Source organism: Vicia villosa, unplaced genomic scaffold (genome assembly GCF_029867415.1).
Source record: "Vicia villosa cultivar HV-30 ecotype Madison, WI unplaced genomic scaffold, Vvil1.0 ctg.001282F_1_1, whole genome shotgun sequence".
Classification (NCBI taxonomy): Eukaryota; Viridiplantae; Streptophyta; class Magnoliopsida; order Fabales; family Fabaceae; genus Vicia; species Vicia villosa.
Window position 1 is genome coordinate 247,037 of NW_026705559.1, and position 11,223 is coordinate 258,259.

The 11,223-nt window shown below is 29.4% G+C and overlaps 2 protein-coding genes across 2 annotated transcripts; both read right to left on the reverse strand.

Moving 5' to 3' along the window:
• Positions 1-2,001: 2,001 nt before the first annotated feature.
• On the reverse strand, positions 2,002-2,940 carry LOC131634348 (mitogen-activated protein kinase kinase kinase 20-like). The gene has a single exon (XM_058905002.1). It carries the CDS (start codon positions 2,938-2,940, stop codon positions 2,002-2,004), a length of 939 nt encoding a protein of 312 aa, XP_058760985.1.
• A 2,852-nt stretch (positions 2,941-5,792) lies between these two features.
• Positions 5,793-8,700, reverse strand: LOC131634338 (mitogen-activated protein kinase kinase kinase 20-like). Its single transcript, XM_058904992.1, has 2 exons — positions 7,826-8,700; positions 5,793-5,799 (listed from the first exon to the last, which is right to left on the reverse strand). Exons 1-2 carry the CDS (start codon positions 8,698-8,700, stop codon positions 5,793-5,795), a joined length of 882 nt encoding a protein of 293 aa, XP_058760975.1.
• Positions 8,701-11,223: the final 2,523 nt, after the last annotated feature.

Consider the following 11,223-nt stretch of genomic DNA (forward strand, 5'->3'; position numbering starts at 1 on the left):
TAAGATGTTACTTGATTCGGAAATTGAGAATCATGACTCCGCTATTTTATTAATAAAAGAAGTTATTCTGTTTTAGAAAGTGCTATGTATCCGCTAAATGCGATGAGGTGATTTATTGTTGAAGTGAATATGTGACACCTCATTTGTTTGTCGAGAATTTTTTTTTTTTTAATACTCTGATATTTTCCGCATTATATTTGCCGGGTAGAAATGGGGTGTTACAGGCCTATTCCCACCCTTAGGTGTGTTATTATATTGGCTTTTCATGTTAATTTTTATATGAAGGATGACTGTAATTTAAATATTAACATAGTATTTAAGTTTCAACAAAACTGAATGTCAAAATTGAATGTCTAGTTTTAATATAATTATGAAGCATGAATGTTTATTATAATTTATGAATTTTTCTGCTATATCATTTCTAATATATGAATATTTTTGAATGGTCAAATAATGCAATTATTTGACTGTCATGTAATCCGATCTAACTGAATCATGCATACAAATCGGGAATCCGATAAACTACAACCCGATCAAACTGATTTTTTTGGTCGGAATTGGGGTTTGGTATGGCACCCGAGGTTTGGACTGGATTGCGTTTTTGAGCCCGAATTCAAACCTATATGACCGCCTGTCCACCCCTAATTAACTATATATATTTTTTCAACAATAAAATTACAGTTTAACATTTTCTTAAACTTGCGTGCCATAAAAATATAAATCATCTATATATTATTATTATTATTATTATTTAGTATTATTATTATTTTTTATTATTATTATTATTATTATTATTATTATTATTATTATCATCATCCAAATAAAGACTTAAATCTAATTCAATAATATCCTCTTTGATTAAAACTACTTCTTCAATGAATAGATCCTTAAAAAAAAAAAAAGGATTGTTGTTTTAAGTTTAAAGTTTACATTATCGAAAATACCTAACTGAGAAATTATTTCGTATGTTTGTTACCACATTTAAAAATATATAGGAAAATACTTTGTTAAAAACTAAAAATAAAATTATATCTCTCCTCCATTATCCAAATCACCCTAATTATTCCAATTAAAAAGGAAATAAAATTTAAATAAATTTGATTTATCCTCTTTGTTTTTTGTTGTTCCTAAAAATATGGATTTAGGTTTGTATCCATGCAAGTATTTTTCAAATATATATTCTTTATTATAAAAATGAAATAACTTTTAAAAAAAATGACTTTTATGATTTTATTATAATGTAAGAAGGCAAAAATGTTTATTCTCATAAAATTTATATAATTTGTTTTTAAGTTAGTTTATTTTTTTTGGAATTTTCTTGAAGTTATAATTATCAATTTTAGTTAAAATGTCAAATTATATATTCAACACCTTTTAAAAAAAATAAATTTCCATATATTTATTTTCAAATAACTTATTCTTAAGAATATTTTTGAATCCTTCAAACAAGCTCAATAACTACACTTAAAATTTGAATTTGATGCAATCATTAAAAAATCTTCAAGCACTCTATCACCACAACAAACATATGAATCTGTAACTTAACTTAATTTACATCATTATAACATTAAAAAAATTATTAAGAAATTGTTAAATTTACCTTAAATAAGTTAAAAATTATCATGCCTAGAACTACAATTGTTTAAGACCTTGATCCTTGTATTTGTTACCCATTCGTGTTTGGCATGATGGATACTGATTTAGCTTTATTTGACACTATACTTTTTTATTGTTTGTTTAGCAATGTAGTAACAGAAACAGAAAATTTTCATTTAGCGAGTATCATAGTTTAACTTTATCATTTCAGAATATTGCAAAAACTTTCATTCATTTCGATACTCAAAAAAATATTACAAAATAGAACAAATTCAAATATATTAAAACAACTTTCATTCATTTCATCAAAAAGAATTAATTAACATCATGTGATATAAACATTACAATGTGATTCATCAAAATTCTAATTTGACCGGACAAAACACCAGTCTGATTCTAATCAATCTATGTAACTAATTGTTGGAGTCTCTCCGTCGGTAAAGTCTTCACAGTAGAAAAGGCCCATTGAATAAAATCAAAGTGAGTTCTTGGAGACATTAATGGCAATGACAACTCTTTCATAGATAAAACAGTTTCATCATCATCAGAAATAAAAGGGTGTTTCAATAGCATCTCAGCACTCCATCTTTTCATAGGATCTTTAACAAAACACTTTTTAAGAAAATCTTTGCCTTCTTCTGATAATTCATCTGGAATCAACGGTAATTCTTTTCCAATCCCAATACGAATCATCAACGACCACATATTTTCCTTGCTACTCATAATCCATGCTGGTTTACCGGTAATCATTTCCACGACGGCGCAACCAAGAGCCCAAATATCCACCGGAGATTCATAAACGCTATCGTTAACCGACTCCGGCGCCATAAATATAGGAGTTCCTCTGAATTCCAACTTCTTCTCACCATGTTCTAAACCTTTCTCCTTTGCTAGACCGAAATCTGAAATCTTAACATTTCCGTTGTCGAATACAAGAATGTTTTCTAGCTTTATGTCACAATGAACAAAACCGTTTTCATGAATGTGTTTAAGTCCTTCTAAAACAGACCTTGTGTAACGGCGAATGAGAGTTTCCGAAAACTTTCCTCCGTGATTCTTGAGTTGATCGGAAAGTGTTCCACCGGCGGCATATTCAAGAAATATATTATAACAGTCTTCGCCATTTTCAAAAGTAAAATCGTGACCAAAACACTTGATAATATGTGGAGATGAACCTAAACAATCTAGTATGTGTTTCTTCTTTTGAAGAAAATGTGAGGTGTAGTTTTCGGAGGATTTGACGGCGGTGATAGACGGAAAGTTAAGAGATTGTTTTGTGTGTGTGGCAAAATAGACAGTGGCGAAGCTTCCACTACCTAGCATACCACCGCGAACCCAATCCATGTTTGTCATGTTTGTGTTACTATGAGGAAAGATGTATGTTATATTTCAAAACCTAAACCCTTAAATATCTGAGATACCAACTTCTCTAGGATAAGATATAAATTTAAATATTTCCATCATCAAACCAAATTTAATTATATAATATTTATTAATAAGTATTAATTATTTAATAACAAGTACTGTTAGTTATTATTCTACTATTAATTAGGATCTATATTTTAAATAAAAAATTTATCTTCTAAACTAGTTACTACACTCCTTTCTCAAAATATAATTCCCAATTATACATTGATAATCAATATAAAAAAATGATTTATTAATTTTGCAATTAATTAGGATCTCTCTTCTAAACTAGTTTCCTAAATATTATTATCCTTATTATATATTCAAAGTACAATATATATATTTAATCATATACACACGTTTGAGATTGGAAATCAATAAAAAAAAGTCATACTAACGGATGCCCTAAAATATATTAAGAAATATATAAATAAAAAATTCGAATTAAAAAAAAAACAATTATAAATAATAATTATAATTTTTTAGTAAAATCATTATACAATTTTAAAAAAAATTATATTTACCTCTTAACTTATGCCCTTAAAACGCATCTTAGTATTACCTTAAAATAATCATTTTAATTGATAAACAATATTTTACATTGTAAATCCTGATAAAATAATGTAACATATATTTGATATCTAACACTAATTATGTTAGTTAGAAATAGTATATAAGAGTATTATTCCTGCGGAACAATATTTGTTACCGTCCCCAATGCGGGTACAACTATCACATGTGAAGGCCAAATTCTGATATTCCTTCACCCACAAACCCTAATTCATGCCTATAAATAGAGGGTATCACTCCCTTGATCAAACACACAAGAAATCCCAAAGTCACTCTTCATTCCAAAATCCTTTTTTTTTTTGTCATTTGCATTTCCATAGAAATTTTTAGTTAGAGAAGTTCTGGGTGCAAACCAACCTTTCTAACATCTTCCATACATCATTTGGAAGCTGTTGATCACCTCCAAACACTTACCAAACACCTTAAACTCAGAATCACTTCCATACCTCCGTTAAAGCTTCACCAAAGGCCCTATCATTCCAAACTTTGTTCCATAAGCTCACTAGCCAAAATATCCATTCAAACACCTTCACTATGTCATATGGAAGTTGTTTGAATCATTCATTTGGAGGTGAAACACATGGGACATCAAATTCCATTTTTATTTTCTTGTTTTGTAGGTACAATCGAGTTCCAATATCCAGAGGTCCTAAGGAGCAATGAAGCATTCATTTAGCTTCCCTACAACACAAGGAAGCTATTCAGATCAAGAAAGAACTTCTGGCATTTTAGCCTACATAAAAGTCTAAGTATGGCCTGTTGACTATCGTAGGCTTATCTTTTTGGCCTGAGCCTGGCCTTTTTGAAGGCCTGATTGGCCTATTAGCCTACTTAAAAGCCTATTTCATTTGAACATTTGTAAATAAGTCATTCAACTCTACTTTATATAAACTAACAAATTAAAAGATCAATGAGATTAAATGTTTGTTTGCATTGACTTATTTGATTTTACCTAGTGGCATAAATTTTGTGATACTATTTGTTTGAGAGAACTTATGGAAGAACTTATTGTTAGAACAAAGTTTGGTTCTACATCTTTGAAATAGTTTTGATGATAACAAACACATATTTTTAATAAGAACAATAATGCTCCCTAATTGTTATTTGTGTTTCAGAAGTTCTAAAGCAGAAAACGTAGCAGAAGGCTGCATTGAGGGAAGCTTATAAGAAGAAGAAAGTCTGAACATTAGTCTCTCAGAATCAGAAGGCTTCATCAAGAGAGAGGTTTACAAGAATAAGAAGATCTAATCTCTGAAGGAAGGTTATAAGAACAAGTAGTTCTGATAACTTTGAAGGAAGTCTACAAGAACAATAAGTATTTGCCACTTGATCTCCGTCTAAAGAAGATCATGTTCTGAAAGTAACTACAACAAGCTCTCCAAGATCGAAGTAGTAAAGTTATCGATTGCTCAGGTTTTGAATGTGATTTCTCAGAAGCAGAAGTTCTGAATCAAGCTCTGATAAGAGAAATGCTTCTTGCACCAATGCACAATGCTTTGATACTCTTTTCTGTTACAAAGTGTTAAATTCAAGATCTTCTATTAACGGCTGGATCATCAATTCTATGGACAAAATCTCTATCTTTGGAAAGGTCTTAAATCATATTATTTCAACATTCCAAAAGTGAAAAATGTGTCTCTCAAACGGTTCAAAAGCTTCACTATATATTTAAGACACTACTGAAGTCAAAGTAGAGAACACTAATGCACAAACCATTACGAAAAACTCTCAATTTACTATTCATTCTTTTATTGTTTTTGTACATTGTTCTTAAATATTGTGTATACATCACAGTTGTGATACAACTTATTAGAAGCTCTTTTGTAAACACATAAGATTAAGTTTTGTTTTATTGTTCCTTGAGAAACCGGATTGTGGTTTATCTCAAGAAGACTTTGACAGTTGTCATTGTGAAAGTTGTTGTAATCAAGTTTGATTTAATGGATTAAGTCCTCGTAAGAGAGAGGCAAAATCACCTTGGCGGGTGGAATGGAGTAGTTTGAGTTCAAACAAACCAGGATAATCAAACATGCCTTAAGTTTTTTATTTTATCAAAAACTCAATCCAACCCCCCTTATTGTGTTTTTCGAACCTTCACTTATGACATTGTTCATAAGATTTATTTTCATCTTATTTTCATAATTTCTTCAAGATAACTAAGATTTATTTTTAGAATTTAATTTAAAGTACAAAATACAATATAATAATAATAAAATTATTTATATTTATTTAAATAGGTCGGTCTCATAGGCGTAAAAGGTTTTTTATATGGCCTGTGGCCTAGCCTTTTTAGTTAAATAGGCTTATAAAAAAGCCTAGGCCTTTTATATTTATATAAAAAGCCTGGCCTGACATAGGCCTATGTAGGCTGGACCGTAGGCCCCTGTTAGTCGGTCTGGCCTATTCCCACCCTTAGCTGTGTTATTATATTGGCTTTTCATGTTAATTTTTATATGAAGGATGACTGTAATTTAAATATTAACATAGTATTTAAGTTTCAACAAAACTGAATGTCAAAATTGAATGTCTAGTTTTAATATAATTATGAAGCATGAATGTTTATTATAATTTATGAATTTTTCTGCTATATCATTTCTAATATATGAATGTTTTTGAATGGTCAAATAATGCAATTATTTGACTGTCATGTAATCTGATCTAACTGAATCATGCATACAAATCGGGAATCCGATAAACTATAACCCGATCAAACTGATTTTTTTGGTCGGAATTGGGGTTTGGTATGGCACCCGAGGTTTGGACTGGATTGCGTTTTTGAGCCCGAATTCAAACCTATATGACCGCCTGTCCACCCCTAATTAACTATATATATTTTTTCAACAATAAAATTACAGTTTAACATTTTCTTAAACTTGCGTGCCATAAAAATATAAATCATCTATATATTATTATTATTATTATTATTATTTAGTATTATTATTATTTATTATTATTATTATTATTATTATTATTATTATTATTATTATTATTATTATTATTATCATCCAAATAAAGACTTAAATCTAATTCAATAATATCCTCTTTGATTAAAACTACTTCTTCAATGAATAGATCCTTAAAAAAAAAAAAGGATTGTTGTTTTAAGTTTAAAGTTTACATTATCGAAAATACCTAACTGAGAAATTATTTCGTATGTTTGTTACCACATTTAAAAATATATAGGAAAATACTTTGTTAAAAACTAAAAATAAAATTATATCTCTCCTCCATTATCCAAATCACCCTAATTATTCCAATTAAAAAGGAAATAAAATTTAAATAAATTTGATTTATCCTCTTTGTTTTTGGTTGTTCCTAAAAATATGGATTTAGGTTTGTATCCATGCAAGTATTTTTCAAATATATATTCTTTATTATAAAAATGAAATAACTTTTAAAAAAAATGACTTTTATGATTTTATTATAATGTAAGAAGGCAAAAATGTTTATTCTCATAAAATTTATATAATTTGTTTTTAAGTTAGTTTATTTTTTTTGGAATTTTCTTGAAGTTATAATTATCAATTTTAGTTAAAATGTCAAATTATATATTCAACACCTTTTAAAAAAAATAAATTTCCATATATTTATTTTCAAATAACTTATTCTTAAGAATATTTTTGAATCCTTCAAACAAGCTCAATAACTACACTTAAAATTTGAATTTGATGCAATCATTAAAAAATCTTCAAGCACTCTATCACCACAACAAACATATGAATCTGTAACTTAACTTAATTTACATCATTATAACATTAAAAAAATATTAAGAAATTGTTAAATTTACCTTAAATAAGTTAAAAATTATCATGCCTAGAACTACAATTGTTTAAGACCTTGATCCTTGTATTTGTTACCCATTCGTGTTTGGCATGATGGATACTGATTTAGCTTTATTTGACACTATACTTTTTTATTGTTTGTTTAGCAATGTAGTAACAGAAACAGAAAATTTTCATTTAGCGAGTATCATAGTTTAACTTTATCATTTCAGAATATTGCAAAAACTTTCATTCATTTCGATACTCAAAAAAATATTACAAAATAGAACAAATTCAAATATATTAAAACAACTTTCATTCATTTCATCAAAAAGAATTAATTAACATCATGTGATATAAACATTACAATGTGATTCATCAAAATTCTAATTTGACCGGACAAAACACCAGTCTGATTCTAATCAATCTATGTAACTAATTGTTGGAGTCTCTCCGTCGGTAAAGTCTTCACAGTAGAAAAGGCCCATTGAATAAAATCAAAGTGAGTTCTTGGAGACATTAATGGCAATGACAACTCTTTCATAGATAAAACAGTTTCATCATCATCAGAAATAAAAGGGTGTTTCAATAGCATCTCAGCACTCCATCTTTTCATAGGATCTTTAACAAAACACTTTTTAAGAAAATCTTTGCCTTCTTCTGATAATTCATCTGGAATCAACGGTAATTCTTTTCCAATCCCAATACGAATCATCAACGACCGCATATTTTCCTTGCTACTCATAATCCATGCTGGTTTACCGGTAATCATTTCCACGACGGCGCAACCAAGAGCCCAAATATCCACCGGAGATTCATAAACGCTATCGTTAACCGACTCCGGCGCCATAAATATAGGAGTTCCTCTGAATTCCAACTTCTTCTCACCATGTTCTAAACCTTTCTCCTTTGCTAGACCGAAATCTGAAATCTTAACATTTCCGTTGTCGAATACAAGAATGTTTTCTAGCTTTATGTCACAATGAACAAAACCGTTTTCATGAATGTGTTTAAGTCCTTCAAAAACAGACCTTGTGTAACGGCGAATGAGAGTTTCCGAAAACTTTCCTCCGTGATTCTTGAGTTGATCGGAAAGTGTTCCACCGGCAGCATATTCAAGAAATATATTATAACAGTCTTCGCCATTTTCAAAAGTAAAATCGTGACCAAAACACTTGATAATATGTGGAGATGAACCTAAACAATCTAGTATGTGTTTCTCCTTTTGAAGAAAATGTGAGGTGTAGTTTTCGGAGGATTTGACGGCGGTGATAGACGGAAAGTTAAGAGATTGTTTTGTGTGTGTGGCTAAATAGACAGTGGCGAAGCTTCCACTACCTAGCATACCACCGCGAACCCAATCCATGTTTGTCATGTTTGTGTTACTATGAGGAAAGATGTATGTTATATTTCAAAACCTAAACCCTTAAATATCTGAGGTACCAACTTCTCTAGGATAAGATATAAATTTAAATATTTCCATCATCAAACCAAATTTAATTATATAATATTTATTAATAAGTATTAATTATTTAATAACAAGTACTGTTAGTTATTATTCTACTATTAATTAGGATCTATATTTTAAATAAAAAATTTATCTTCTAAACTAGTTACTACACTCCTTTCTCAAAATATAATTCCCAATTATACATTGATAATCAATATAAAAAAATGATTTATTAATTTTGCAATTAATTAGGATCTCTCTTCTAAACTAGTTTCCTAAATATTATTATCCTTATTATTCAAAGTACAATATATATATTTAATCATATACACACGTTTGAGATTGGAAATCAATAAAAAAAAGTCATACTAACGGATGCCCTAAAATATATTAAGAAATATACAAATAAAAAATTCGAATTAAAAAAAAAACAATTATAAATAATAATTATAATTTTTTAGTAAAATCATTATACAATTTTAAAAAAAATTATATTTACCTCTTAACTTATGCCCTTAAAACGCATCTTAGTATTACCTTAAAATAATCATTTTAATTGATAAACAATATTTTACATTGTAAATCCTGATAAAATAATGTAACATATATTTGATATCTAACACTAATTATGTTAGTTAGAAATAGTATAAGAGTATTATTCCTGCGGAACAATATTTGTTACCGTCCCCAATGCGGGTACAACTATCACATGTGAAGGCCAAATTCTGATATTCCTTCACCCAAAAACCCTAATTCATGCCTATAAATAGAGGGTATCACTCCCTTGATCAAACACACAAGAAATCCCTAAGTCACTCTTCATTCCAAATTCCATTTTTTTTGTCATTTGCATTTCCATAGAAATTTTTAGTTAGAGAAGTTCTGGGTGCAAACCAACCTTTCTAACATCTTCCATACATCATTTGGAAGCTGTTGATCACCTCCAAACACTTACCAAACACCTCAAACTCAGAATCACTTCCATACCTCCGTTAAAGCTTCACCAAAGGCCTTATCATTCCAAACTTTGTTCCATAAGCTCACTAGCCAAAATATCCATTCAAACACCTTCACTATGTCATATGGAAGTTGTTTGAATCATTCATTTGGAGGTGAAACACATGGGACATCAAATTCCATTTTCATTTTCTTGTTTTGTAGGTACAATCGAGTTCCAATTTCCAGAGGTCCTAAGGAGCAATGAAGCATTCATTTAGCTTCCCTACAACACAAGGAAGCTATTCAGATCAAGAAAGAACTTCTGGCATTTTAGCCTACTTAAAAGTCTAAGTCTGGCCTATTGCCTATCGTAGGCTTATCTTTTTGGCCTGAGCCTGGCATTTTTGAAGGCCTGATTGGCCTATTAGCCTACTTAAAAGCCTATTTCATTTGAATATTTGTAAATAAGTCATTCAACTCTACTTTATATAAACTAAAAAATTAAAAGATTAATGAGATTAAATGTTTGTTTTCATTGACTTATTTGATTTTACCTAGTGGCATAAATTTTGTGATACTATTTGTTTGAGAGAACTTATGGAAGAACTTATTGTTAGAACAAAGTTTGGTTTTACATCTTTGAAATAGTTTTGATGATAACAAACACATATTTTTAATAAGAACATATATGCTCCCTAATTGTTATTTGTGTTTCAGAAGTTCTAAAGCAGAAAAAGTAGCAGAAGGCTGCATTGAGGGAAGCTTATAAGAAGAAGAAAGTCTGAACATTAGTCTCTCAGAATCAGAAGGCTTCATCAAGAAAGAGGTTTACAAGAATAAGAAGATCTAATCTCTGAAGGAAGGTTATAAGAACAAGTAGTTCTGATAACTTTGAAGGAAGTCTACAAGAACAATAAGTATTTGCCACTTGATCTCCGTCTAAAGAAGATCATGTTCTGAAAGTAACTACAACAAGCTCTCCAAGATCGAAGTAGTAAAGTTATCGATTGCTCAGGTTTTGAATGTGATTTCTCAGAAGCAGAAGTTTCGAATCAAGCTCTGATAAGAGAAATGCTTCTTGCACCAATGCACAATGCTCTGATACTCTTTTCTGTTACAAAGTGTTAAATTCAAGATCTTCTATTAACGGCTGGATCATCAATTCTATGGACAAAATCTCTATCTTTGGAAAGGTCTTAAATTATATTATTTCAATATTTCAAAAGTGAAAAATGTGTCTCTCAAACGGTTTAAAAGCTTCACTATATATTTAAGACACTACTGAAGTCAAAGTAGAGAACACTAATGCACAAACCATTACGAAAAACTCTCAATTTACTATTCATTCTTTTATTGTTTTTGTACATTGTTCTTAAATATTGTGTATACATCACAGTTGTGATACAACTTATTAGAAGCTCTTTTGTAAACACATAAGATTAAGTTTTGTTTTATTGTTCCTTGAGAAACCGGATTGTGGTTTATCTCAAGAAGACTTTG